General features: G+C 32.4%; 4 protein-coding genes across 4 annotated transcripts; 2 read left to right on the forward strand and 2 right to left on the reverse strand.

Annotated features, from left to right (window-relative positions):
* Positions 1-273: 273 nt before the first annotated feature.
* Positions 274-2,237, reverse strand: LOC140673106 (cytochrome P450 6a2-like). Its single transcript, XM_072905764.1, has one exon. The coding sequence runs from the start codon at positions 2,061-2,063 to the stop codon at positions 555-557; it is 1,509 nt and encodes a 502-aa protein (XP_072761865.1). The 5' UTR covers positions 2,064-2,237; the 3' UTR covers positions 274-554.
* A 140-nt stretch (positions 2,238-2,377) lies between these two features.
* On the reverse strand, positions 2,378-5,054 carry LOC140673105 (cytochrome P450 6a2-like). Its single transcript, XM_072905763.1, has one exon. It carries the CDS (start codon positions 4,917-4,919, stop codon positions 3,411-3,413), a length of 1,509 nt encoding a protein of 502 aa, XP_072761864.1. The 5' UTR covers positions 4,920-5,054; the 3' UTR covers positions 2,378-3,410.
* Positions 5,055-6,401: 1,347 nt separating this feature from the next.
* Positions 6,402-8,896, forward strand: LOC140673333 (cytochrome P450 9e2-like). Its single transcript, XM_072906228.1, has one exon. The coding sequence runs from the start codon at positions 6,490-6,492 to the stop codon at positions 7,996-7,998; it is 1,509 nt and encodes a 502-aa protein (XP_072762329.1). The 5' UTR covers positions 6,402-6,489; the 3' UTR covers positions 7,999-8,896.
* Positions 8,897-11,175: 2,279 nt separating this feature from the next.
* LOC140673653 (cytochrome P450 9e2-like) lies at positions 11,176-13,684 on the forward strand. The gene has a single exon (XM_072906750.1). The coding sequence runs from the start codon at positions 11,272-11,274 to the stop codon at positions 12,781-12,783; it is 1,512 nt and encodes a 503-aa protein (XP_072762851.1). The 5' UTR covers positions 11,176-11,271; the 3' UTR covers positions 12,784-13,684.
* Positions 13,685-13,782: the final 98 nt, after the last annotated feature.

The raw sequence follows: 13,782 nt of genomic DNA on the forward strand, positions 1-13,782 counted from the left end.
TATATATATATATATAAATTTTCTTAAGTTTAAAATGCAATTGATAATGTTGGTATCAAATGTGATTTATGATAATACGTATTTATTTGTCACACTTTACGTGTTTTATCATGTATGTATTATAAATATATGTATAAAAGAATGTGTTATTACATCGCGTTACGTAAGTCGCACATACATACAAACAGATGATTATATGCAGAATCATTACGTATAATAATTCGCGTTTATATTAGTTGTGTGGTATTCACTTTTATCATTTTAGTCACACAGTTTTATCATTTTATTATTTTATTATTTTTACCACTTTTCCCATTTTATTCATTTTATTTAAATCAGCCTGTTCAATTATGACTTAGCATTTATTGTGGACAAAATTATTATGACAAATGTGATTAAAAATTATATATGGAATTATATTATAACGTATATATAATTCATAATATAAAAAAAAATTTAAAAACGTAAAATTCTCTACGCGTTTTTTTTTTAATTTTTACGTACAAATGTAGTAATTTAAAAAATAAATGACTTTAAAAAGAAAATTTCTTCATTTAAAGCTGTCGGAAAAAGACCCACACACCACCTTTCGCTGCTGGTAAGACTGATTCAGGGATTAGTTTTAAAGGTATTTGCGTTTTCGAAGAAAGTTCCAGGTTGTATTTTCTCAATATTGCAGCGAAACCGACTTTCATTAGTAATAGAGCCATTCTCATCCCGACACAGGCTCGTGGACCTTCACTGAAAGGAAGAAAAGCGAATTTCTCGATGCTGTGTTTCCTGTCTGGACTGAATCTTTCGGGATCGAACACTTCAGGATTTTTCCAATATCGAGAATCTTTGTGCAGACCTTGGACAGGTATCAAGATCTCCGTTTCAGGTTGTACGCGGCAGACAAGTCCATCGGATCCTCTTAACTCAAATTCTTCCGTACATGATTTAATCATGGATGGTAACACAGGTTGAAGTCTCAACGACTCATTAATAACCTGGTCCATGTACGTCATCTCCTTCAAGCCTTCGTAAGTTATCGCACCATCGTACTTGTCGAGTACCGTCATCACTTCCTTGCGTAATTTCTCCTGCACTTTTGGATGACTGGCTAATTGAAAACCAATGAAACTCATAGCGGTGCTGGAAGTGCCGTAGCTGTCGATGAAGAACGTTATTACATTAGAGGTAAGCATCTCGAGATCAAATTTATCACCTTCAATCCGCTCCAATTTTGCCATCAAATCAAGAAAGTCATTTCTAGGTATTTCCTCTTTTCGTCGTTCTTCCATAAGATCCTTGACCAATGTTCTGAAGAAATTATCGATATCTTTCGGAATAATGCTTATTTTAAGTATTTTATTCAATAGTGGGACGAAAATCACGGATATAAGCATCATCGTGTTCCGTATTGAAGGCTCTAAAATCTTTTTGCCAATTTTTCGAAAGGACACATCTGCTTTCTCCTCGTCGAAGCAAAATCCGTCCACGCCGAAGCCAGCGGCAGCCGCAACTTGCGTAGTATATTTGGAAAACAAGTCCTTCAGCTCTAGTTGCACTTTTCCGGTTTTGCTCAACTTATTATCAAGATAGTCTTCAAGCATTACGCACACTGACTTGACGCTCTCAAGCAGGATTTTCAGTTTCTTGCTAGAAAATGAATAGGTTAAACGCTTTCTGCCGACTAGCCATTTGTCGCCATAAGAGAAGAAAGGATGTTTCGACAGAAGAGGATCCGTATCAGGATCGATTTTTTGTGCGTTCCGGTGAAAGCTCGTAAAATTAGTCTGCAACACTGTCTTTACCAACTCCGGCTCGAGGACCATCAGCGACGGCGACATAAAGTTGTAGAATCCCACCATACTGCGGCCTCGATTATTGTGATAGATCTTGCTACAACACTCGTGGAAATTTATTTTCATACTAATCACCGATAACATATGACCGACTCCCGGCAAGGCTCCATCTGCACAGAATACTCCACGATTTTGCCAGTACTTGTTATTTTGCGCCAGGTAGAAATAAAGAGCTATAAACGCTGCAAGAATCAAAGATATCAGCACGATGGCCATTTCGCTTCTACGAGTGACGGATGACTGAAACAGACGGACTGATGTAACTTTGAGTACGTATCAGCTGCGACTAAACTTTATAGAGAGAAGAGAATTGCTTAAGTGCGCGCACGTGATAACGTAGATAAAGTAATAAGTAAGTGAGGTTGCAGAAATAAAAGTAGATAATTTCATAATAATAAATAAATAATAAAATCATCAAAAAGTTTGTTCTGATAATTTCTAATAATTACTGAATAAATTTTATTACGACATATTGTGTAAATATTTTTTTACACTTGTACAACATTCATATAATAAATAATAACCGTTGATTATAAAGATGAAATTTACATATTAAGATATTTTTGCAGTAACTACTTTTGTTGATAATAAACTGGAAAAATTTTCTATAATAATGATTACAATAAAAGTAAAAAATATAATATACATTCTATATAATACGTATATTATGAAACAATACATTAATGTATACTCTTCAAATTCAATATTCAATACATATTCTAAAATTCAGTAGAAATTTTTATTGTATTGTTTCAGGAACGTATAACGAGAGATACGAATTTTATGAATCTGTTTGCTGAATTCTTTCCAAACATGCTTATCAAAATGAAAATTTGATAAAAGTAATTAAACAGATTTATAAATAATTTATCATATAAATTAATCTTTCTATTAATATACTTATATATTAATAGAGTGGTTTGTCATATATATTAACATATAACAATAAAATAATAAAGGAGGGTATCGGATGATAGATATAAACGCGAATTAGACGGAGTAATTCTGTATATGTTTTACCTACGTAGATACATGCAAATATGACATGACATAACAACATGGTTTTCTATATACATATATAAGATATACAGGATAAAACACGTAAATCGTGACAAATAAATTGTCATAAATTTTATTTGCCGCTAACATTTCGATCGCATTAAATTTTTAATTAAAGCAAATTACAATGATGAGTAACTGAATAAAAATTTTTAGCTTATATGAATTTGCATGTTAATCAATATTTGAGACATTTTTAAAAATATTAAAAATATTGAAAAATTTAAAATATATATATAACTGTAATTTATATATAATTTAAATATTGAACCATGTATATATTTTATACAGAAAGAAAGACCATATTGAAGAATTATCAAATTTTAATTCTTTCAATTTTTTTTTTACTTTTTAATAAAGACACAGCAACTAAAGATGAATGGTACAATATTAAAAATAATTTTATTTTTATATAAATTTTATTTTTACAAGTATATATTTTACTTTTAAATACATAAATCCCAGTTACGATTTCGATATAACTCAAAAGTATAATTAGTATACTTAAAGCCGTTGAAGAAAAACCCACAGACCACCTTTCGGTGTCGGCAAGATGGTCCCAGGAATCATTTTCAAAGGTACTTGCGTCTTTGGGGAAAGCTCCAGGCTGTATTTTCTCAAAATTGCAGCAAGACCTGCCTTCATTTGTATTAATGCCATTCTCATGCCGACACAGATACGCGGACCTTCGCCGAAGGGAAGAAAAACGAATTTCTCGATGCTGTATTTCCTGTCTGGACCGAATCTTTCGGGATCGAATACTTCAGGATCTTTCCAAAAACGAGGATCTTCCTGCAGAGCAAAGACAGGTATGAAAACTTCTGTTCCGGGTTTTACGCGACAAACAAGTCCATCGGATCCTCTTAGTTCACACTCTTCTGTGCATTGCTTGAACAAGATTGGTCCTGCGGGCATGAGCCTCTGTGACTCATTCAGAACCTGATCCATATACGTCATCTCCTTCAAGCCTTCGTAAGTTATCGCACCATCGTACTTGTCGAGTACCGTCATCACTTCCTCGCGTAATTTCTCCTGCACTTTTGGATGACTGGCCAGTTGAAAACCAACGGAGCTCATAACGGTGCTAGAGGTCTCGTAGCCATCGAAAAAAAATGACATGGCAAGAGATGCGAGTAACTCGACATCAAATTTATCGCCTTCAATCCGCTCCAACTCTGTCATTAAATGAAGGAAATCATTTCTGGGTATGCCGTCCTTTCGTCGCTGCTCCATAAGATCTGCCACCAATGTTCTGAAGAAATGATCCACGTGTTTCGGGACAAAGCTCATCTTGACAATTTTATTTAACCACGGAACGAGGAACAAAAGAGCGAACATAATCTTATTGCGCGTGGAAGGCTTGAAGATAGCTTGACCGGTTTTTCGGAAAGATATGTCTTTTTTTTCATCATCGAAGCAGAATCCATCGACGCCGAATGCAGCGGCGGCTACCACTTGTGCGGTATACCTGGAGAACAAGTCCTTCAGCTCCACCTCAATCTTTCCGACTTTGCTCAGCTTGTTATCGACATAGTTGTCAAGTACAGTGCATACCGACTTGACACTCTCAAGCAGAATTTTCAATCGCATACTGGAGAATGCGTAAGTCAAACGCTTTCGCCCGGCGAGCCACTTGTCGCCGGTATTGACGAATGGATTGTGCGATAGGAGAGGATCCAACGCTGGATCCATATCTATGAGATTTTTGGAAAAGCTCGCAAAATTCGTTTGTAGCACCTTCTTTACCAGTTCTGGCTCGAAAACTATCAATGACGGTGATGTGAATTTATAGAATCCAATCATGCTGCGATTCATGTTGTCTCTATAGATTTTGCGAAAGCATTCTGCCAGGGTCATTTGCATGGAAAACACCCGCAACATGTTACCAAATCCCGGTAGAGCTCCATCCGCGCATGGTACGCCATGTTTTTGCCAATATTGATTTTTTTGTGTCAGATAAAAATAAAAGACTATAAGCACTCCGATGATCAAAGATATTAGCACGACAGGCATCTCGTCTTTCTCTGCTTGTAAATGACACTAAATGATACTGAACCGTACAGAGTGATGTAGCCTTGACTACGTGTTAACCACGATTGATTGTTAAAGAGCAGAATTACTGCGAAACGCGCGTACGTTTATCGTGTCGTTTAGTTGATGAACGAGAGAGGCTGCAAAGATAAATAGTATAATAAAAATCACATTGACGATGCAGTTTTTAATCAAGTGAACACTTATTACACGTTTGATAAAGTATCAAACATGTTTTTCGCAATTATAAAAGCAACCTTTAAACTTTTCTTTCTTAGTTAAAGAAAATTATTTTTATTACGAAATTATATGTAACAACATACATATATTTGTTACAAAATTATATATATTATTATAAAAAATTATTGTATTAATAAATTATGCAAAATTTTTGCAGTAATAATAGAAAAATAATTATTATGGAATAGACGTATACGAAGGTAGGAGGGATTATTTTGAAAGAATGTTACACATATTTTTTTTATTCAGATGTATATATTTGTTATTCAGGCGCCATACATATTTTACGTAATACAATTTGCTTTTATTATTAAGATAATAATAATCACGGCGTAAAAAAGTATCTATTGACTTTTTTGTACAGATTGATCTTAACTTTATCTAATAAAAAAACAAGATTGATACACTCTGTTATCGCTATTGCAATAACAACATGAATGCGTAAATTGATAAAATGTGCAATGAAAGAGAATTTACGCGAGAATTTGTTAAATATACAACCAATATATTATTTATGTCTTTAACTTGACATACACAATATAATGTATTATAAAATGTAGGTTTTACTTTGAATAACAGCCAGCATTTGCATTACTGACTGTCAGATATTCGCTTTAACTTCTCATACGATGAGGCAAAGGAAATATCTCAAGATCAATATCAATGAAAGCTAATAATAGTTGTAGAATTATTTCTCTCTCTCTCTCTCTCTCTCTTTCTCTATCTCTCGAATTAACACTTTTTTAATTTAATGCGACTATTAAATAATATATTTTATTAATGCACTGTAATATATGTACACATTTTGTTAATATTATTTTGTTATTGTGGGTCAAATTATAATTTTTTTTTATTATTTTATACATGAAAAGAAGAATTATTTTACGAAAAATTATATAGTTAAAAATTTTGCCACTTGAATCATTGATTAAATTAAGCAGAGTTTGGGCAAACGAATTTTAATATTAATATCAATAGTTATTATTAATAAGGAAAAGAAATAACGGATTTATATTGTATTAAAAACAATTTTAGCAAAACTTTAACAATGATAAATAACATTTTAAATGTACGATATATAACGTTACAAAATTACAAATTGTGTTATACAACATTAAGATTAAACATTGTCATTCAGTTATCTGCAAAATTGATACGCAACTTGCAATTTATTCGCTAACGCGCGCGCGCGCGCGCGCGTGTAGCGAATAAACGAGCTACACTTAGAAGCGAGAAACAGTCGTAGTTAACTTGTCATGGTCGAGTGTTCGAGCATTCAGTATCAGTAGTAGACCTTCTGTATGAAGTAGAAATGGCTATCGCGCTCATATCTTTGATTTTCATAGTATTAGTGACTGTCTATTTTTATTTGACAAAGAACTTCAACTATTGGCAGAAGCGTAAAATACCTTGTCCGAATGGCGCTTTACCTGGAGTTGGTCACTTCTGGGACCTCATCACCATGAAGGTTTCCTTTGGCGAACGTATCCGCCAAATTTACAACGATAATCGGAATCATAGTATGGTAGGAATCTACAACTTTAGGTCACCTGCGCTGATAGTTCTTGAACCAGACCTAGTGAAAACGGTGATGCAAACCAAATTTGCAAGTTTCCACGAGAACGGCTTCAAGGTCGAGGCTGACTTGGATCCTCTTCTGGCAAACAACCCATTTTTTAACTATGGCGAAAAATGGATAACTGGCAGGAAGCGTTTGACTTATGCATTCTCCAGCATGCGACTGAAGATTCTGCTCGAGAGCGTCAAGCAAGTATGCGAGCAGTTTGAGAATTTCCTGGATAGAAAATTAAGCAAAGTCGGAAAGATCGAATTACAGCTGAAAGATCTGTTTGCCAGATTCACCGCGCAAGTTGTGTCCGGTGCTGGCTTTGGCGTGGACGGATTGTCCTTCGACGAGGAAAAAGAAACTGAATCCTTCTACACGATGGGCAAGTCCTTCCTCGAACCGACCGGTGTGAACAATTTTGTCCTTCTACTTGTTTTATTTATACCTGCGCTAAATAAAATTTTTAGATTGCCTTTCTTACCAAAGAGAGCCGATCGTTTCTTTAGAACGATAATCTCTAAAGTTATGGAACAAAGAAGAACAGAAGAGAAACCCAGAAATGACTTTCTTCAGTTAATGGCTGATTTGGAACGAGTGGAAGGTAATAAGATTGATATGAATGTTCTTACCTCTCACGCAGTGTCGTTTTTCGTTGACGGTTACGAGACCTCCAGTGCAACTTTGAGCTTTATTGGTTTTCATTTAGCTGCTCATCCGGATGTACAGACAAAATTACGCGAAGAAGTGATATCTGTGCTCAACAAGCATGACGGCGTGATTACTTACGAAGCTTTGAAAGAAATGACATACATGGATCAAGTCATATGCGAATCACAGAGATTATTTCCTATAGTGGGATTTCTGAACAAGATTTGTACAGAAGAGACCGAACTCAGGGGATCCGATGGACTCACCTGTCACATTCAACCCGGAACGCAAATTCTGATACCCATTCGCGGCTTGCAAGAAGATCCTCGGTATTGGGAACGTCCCGAAATATTCGATCCCGACAGATTCGGCCCAGACAAGAAAAACAACATCGATAGATTCACTTTTCTTCCCTTTGGCGAGGGTCCGCGAATGTGCGTTGGGATGAGAATGGCCCTACTACAAATGAAAGCGTGTCTGGCTACACTTCTAAAGAAATATAGTCTTGAACTATCCCCGAAAACTCGTCTACCTTTGAAAATGATACCTTCCTTTTTGACTGCGGCAGAGGGTGGCCTTTGGGCCTATATCCGACCGATTGAATAGAATTTTATTTTTAATTTGTAGCTTTAATAAATATATCTTTTATTATTTTTTCTTATTCTTTTTTATAAATTGAATTTGAAAATTAAACTTATGTAAATATTTTATATATAGCTTTTCTACACGCATTAGTTGATATCAAAAAATTGTTATAAAATATATATTATTTTTTTTTGTTTTTATTATTTTTATTGACATTATATATCATATTATTATAATATAAAAAAAGAGAGAAATTTAATATTTTTAAATTAATATTTATCATTGTCGATATAAAATTTGTGATTCCACGATGTTATTAATCATATATTATACACAATAATATTACGAGTTTACAATGTATAATTTTTTTCTTTGTTTTCTAAAAAAAAAAATTTTTTCTATATGGAAGTCAATAACTATATTTGCAGATAAATGTATAATTTACAAAGAATGTTGAATAATAAAATTTATATTATATTATATATAATGTATAATATTCTGTGTGATATAGTTATTTTGTAAAGAAAAATATTATTGAAGGAATAAAACTGGAATACCAGAACAAAACTCATCTTTTCATAGAAAACAAATTTTCGTGTATATTTGGGTCGTTGACAAGTTATCGATTTAATAATCAATCAATAGACGTTAAATCAATAGATTCTTATTTATTATAATTTGTTATAAAAGGAGAAATATAAATAACATTTACCAGGATATTAAAAAAATTCATATTATATATACAATATTTATTTGTGTTAAATGGACTTATACATTCTATATACATGTATCGTAAGTGCTTACTCGGTTTTATGAAAATATACATATATGTGTATTCTTAGTTATTAAAACTGAGCTCTTATTGTATTTTATATAAAGATAGAGATTATGCGTTAAAACATGTATGTGTAGATTAAAATCTATCAAATAAGGCACTACATGGCGAAACCAAAGTTTTAAAATTTCACAAACGAAGCAGTGATAATCGTTAAGCCATATGTAAATTAAAATTAAGTTAGTACCTTGTAACTTAATCTTTGCTGAAATGATATCTGCTGGAATGATATCTATAATTGATTAATGCATTATGGCATTTAGTAGTTTTAAAGTTGACATGTAAAAGTCATTACTAAATTGATGATCGATTTGTATTTCGCCGATTAAAATCTTAGCTCTTTAACTCGATGACAAAGAGAACGCGAATTATGTTTGCTTTTGATGCTAGTTTAATTAACAATAACAAAACTTCTAAACTAGCTTCTCTATATGAATTATTCAAGAAGAAAAAAAAATGAACACACGGGCAGGCAACTTCTCGGTGTGGATTTTCAGAGGTATCAATGGTAACTTAACAACAAAACGCAACAATAATCAAGGATATAAAAGGTAACAAGATTAAGTAACAACAACGATTATACGCGCGTTATAGTGGCTGGCCAAGATATTCAAAAGTTTCAGGAAGTGTCCCAAATCATGTGTTACTTATTGTTTATATTATAGGTATTCTTAAATTAATCAAATTATTTATTATTATTAATTATCAAGTTGGTCAAAAAGTCTTTTGTATTTGATGTTAAAGGAAAAAAATTTTTTATAAAAAGCGCTTTTATTTTAATCGTCAGTATAGTCCCCGCTTATGCAGAAATCATTAGACGAAGCAGACTATATTGATTATCAAAATAAACACTTTTCGTAAAAAACAATTTTTCCTTTTTGTATAAAATACAATTTCTGACCAACTCTGATAATAATTCTACTTGTTAATTAATATTATTTATTATTAAGTAATAATGAAAAATTAATGAATTATTATTTTATGTATCAAAAAATTTTGACAAAAAAATGAAAAGACATCAATATTAAACCTTACTTATACATAAATATTAATACCTTAAGTGAGCCTTAAATTCTTGTTTTGTTAACCCTGGCACTATTGTCTCCACGTAATTAGGTACTTTATAAATTTTTCTTCTATTTTTTTAGAATTATTTCCAATGTTGAAAATAACTCTTTACCATCGCTGTCACTTGATGACACATCTGCTACCTTTTGTATTTGTAGTACTAATAGCATTAGTACATGTCTTCGATTTGCCTCCATTATAAAGCTTTTATAATTTATAAGAACAATAATTAATATTAATAATTAATTTTACTGTTTCATGCAGAAAAAAATAGAACAAGGCATGAAATAAATATTATATAATAGCATAACTTACTTTAATGCTACACTGACTTTTTCTTTTTTGGGGAGTTTATGGGCTGAAATCACCTTGTTCAAAAGATTTATATTTTACGTAATATAACTTGCTTTTATTATCAAGATAATAATAATCACTGCGTGAAAAAGTACCACTTGACCTTTTTGTACAGATTGATTATAACTTTATCTAATAAAAAACAAGATTGATACACTCTGTTATCGCTATTGCAATAACAACATTGATGCGTAAATTGATAAAACGTGCAAAGAAAAAGAATCTACGCGAGAATTTGTTAAATATACAACCAATATATTATTTATGTCTTTAACTTGACATACACAATATAATGTATTATAAAATGTAGGTTTTATTGAATAACAGCCAGCATTTGCATTACTGTCAGATATTCGCTTTAACTTCTCATACGATGACGCAAAGGAAATATCTCAAGGTCAATATCAATGAAAGCTAATAATAGTTGTAGAATTATTTCTCTCTCTCTCTCTCTATCTCTCGAATTAACATTTTTTTAATTTAATGCGACTATTAAATAATATATTTTATTAATGCACTGTAATATATGTACACATTTTGTTAATATTATTTTGTTATTGTGGGTCAAATTATAATTTTTTTTTATTATTTTATACATGAAAAGAAGAATTATTTTACGAAAAATTATATAGTTAAACATTTTGCCAGTTGAATCATTGATTAAATTAAGCAGAGTTTGGACAAACGAATTTTAATATTAATATCAATAGTTATTATTAATAAGGAAAAGAAATAACGGATTTATATTGTATTAAAAACAATTTTAGCAAAACTTTAACAATAATAAATAACATTTTAAATGTACGATATATAACGTTACAAAATTACAAATTGTGTTATATAACATTAAGATTAAACATTCATCCGTTTATCTGCATAATTGATACGCAACTTGTAATTCATTCGCTAACGCGCGCGGCTGCGTGTTAGCGAATAAACGAGCTACACTTAGAAGCGAGAAACAGTCGTAGTTAACTTGTCATGGTCGCGTGTTCGAGCATTCAGTATCAGTAGTAGACCTTCTGTATGAAGCAGAAATGGCTATCGCGCTCATATCTTTGATTTTCATAGCATTAGTGACTGTCTATTTTTATTTGACAAAGAACTTCAACTATTGGCAGAAGCGTAAAATACCTTGTCCGAATGGCGCTTTACCTGGAGTTGGTCACTTCTGGAGCCTCATCACCATGAAGGTTTCCTTTGGCGAGCGTATCCGCCAAATTTACAACGATAATCGGAATCATAGTATGGTAGGAATCTACAACTTTAGGTCACCTGCGCTGATAGTTCTTGAACCAGACCTAGTGAAAACGGTGTTGCAAACCAAATTTACAAGCTTCCACGAGAACGGCTTCAAGATCGAGGCTGACTTGGATCCTCTTCTGGCAAACAACCCATTTTTTAACTATGGCGAAAAATGGATAACTGGCAGGAAGCGTTTGACTTATGCATTTTCCAGCATGCGACTGAGAATTCTGCTCGAGAGCGTCAAGCAAGTATGCGAGCAGTTTGAGAATTTCCTGGATAGAAAATTAAGCAAAGTCGGAAAGATCGAATTACAGTTGAAAGATCTGTTTGCCAGATTCACCGCGCAAGTTGTGTCCGGTGCTGGCTTTGGCGTGGACGGATTGTCTTTCGACGAGGAAAAAGAGACTGAATCTTTCTACACAATGGGCAAGTCCTTCCTCGAACCGACCGGTGTGAACAATTTTGTCTTTCTACTTGTTTTCTTTATACCTGCGCTAAATAAAATTTTTAGATCGCCTTTCTTACCAAAGAGAGCCGATCGTTTCTTTAGAACGATAATCTCTGAAGTTATGGAACAAAGAAGAACAGAAGAGAAACCCCGAAACGATTTTCTTCAGTTGATGGCTGATTTAGAACGAGTGGAGGGTAATAAGATTGATATGAACGTTCTTACCTCTCACGCAGTGTCGTTTTTCATTGACGGATACGAGACTTCCAGTGCAACGTTGAGCTTTATTGGTTTTAATTTAGCTACTTTTCCGGATGTACAGACAAAATTACGCAAAGAAGTGATATCTGTGCTCAACAAGCATGACGGCGTGATTACTTACGAAGCTTTGAAAGAAATGACATACATGGATCAAGTCATATGCGAATCACAGAGATTTTTTCCTTTAGTAGGATTTCTGAACAAGATTTGTACAGAAGAGACCGAACTCAGAGGATCTGATGGACTCACCTGTCACATTCAACCCGGAACGCAAATTCTGATACCCGTTCACGGCTTGCAAGAAGATTCTCGATATTGGGAACGTCCCGAAATATTCGATCCCGACAGATTCGGCCCAGACAAGAAAAACAACATTGATAGATTCACTTTTCTTCCCTTTGGCGAGGGTCCGCGAATGTGCGTGGGGATGAGAATGGCCCTACTACAAATGAAAGCGTGTCTGGCTACACTTCTAAAGAAATATAGTCTTGAAGTATCCCCGAAAACTCGTCTACCTTTGAAGATGGTACCTTCGACCTTTTTGACTGCGCCAGAGGGTGGCCTTTGGGTCTATATCCGACCGATTGAATAGAATTTTACTTTTAATTTGTCGCTTTAATAAATATATCTTTTTTTATTTTTTCTTATTCTCTTTTATAAGTTGAACTTGAAAATTGAACTTATGTAAGTATTTTATATATAGCTTTTCTACACGCATTAGTTGATAACAAAAAATTGTTATAAAATATATATCATTTTTTTTGTTTTTTTTGTTTTTATTATTTTTATTGACATTATATATCATATTATTATAATATAAAAAAAGAGAGAAATTTAATATTGTTAAATTAATATTTAACTTTGTCGATATAAAACTTGTGATACCACGATGTTATTAATCATATATTATACACAATAATATTACGAGTTTACAATGTATAATTTTTTTCTTTGTTTTTTAAAAAAAAAAATTTTTTTCTATATGGAAGTCAATAACTGTATTTATAGATAAATGTATAATTTACAGAGAATGTTGAGTGATAAGATTTATATTATATAATATATAATATATAACATTATGTGTGATATAGTTATTTTGTAAAGAAAAATATTATTGAAGGAATAAAACTGGAATACCAGAACAAAACTCATCTTTTCATAGAAAACAAATTTTCGTGTATACTTGGGTCGTTGACAAGTTATCGATTTAATAATCAATCAATAGACGTTAAATCAATAGATTCTTATTTATTATAATTTGTTATAAAAGGGGGAATAACATTTACCAGGATATTAAAAAAATTCATATTATATATACAATATTTATTTGTGTTAAATGGACTTATACATTCTATATACATGTATCGTAAGTGCTTACTCGGTTTTATGAAAATATACATATATGTGTATTCTTAGTTATTAAAACTGAGCTCTTATTGTATTTTATATAAAGATAGAGATTATGCGTTAAAACATGTATGTGTAGATTAAAATCTATCAAATAAGGCACTACATGGTGAAACCAAAGTTTTAAAATTTCACAAACAAAGTAGTGATAATCGTTAAGCAATATGCAAATTAAAATTAAGTT

Source organism: Anoplolepis gracilipes, chromosome 14 (genome assembly GCF_047496725.1).
Source record: "Anoplolepis gracilipes chromosome 14, ASM4749672v1, whole genome shotgun sequence".
Lineage (NCBI taxonomy): Eukaryota > Metazoa > Arthropoda > Insecta > Hymenoptera > Formicidae > Anoplolepis > Anoplolepis gracilipes.

Excerpts from the sequence above, each read along its gene's own strand:
- LOC140673333 (XM_072906228.1), top strand. The coding sequence starts at position 6,490 with ATGGCTATCGCGCTCATATCTTTGATTTTCATAGTATTAGTGACTGTC.
- LOC140673105 (XM_072905763.1), bottom strand. The coding sequence starts at position 4,919 with ATGCCTGTCGTGCTAATATCTTTGATCATCGGAGTGCTTATAGTCTTT.
- LOC140673106 (XM_072905764.1), bottom strand. The coding sequence starts at position 2,063 with ATGGCCATCGTGCTGATATCTTTGATTCTTGCAGCGTTTATAGCTCTT.
- LOC140673653 (XM_072906750.1), top strand. The coding sequence starts at position 11,272 with ATGGCTATCGCGCTCATATCTTTGATTTTCATAGCATTAGTGACTGTC.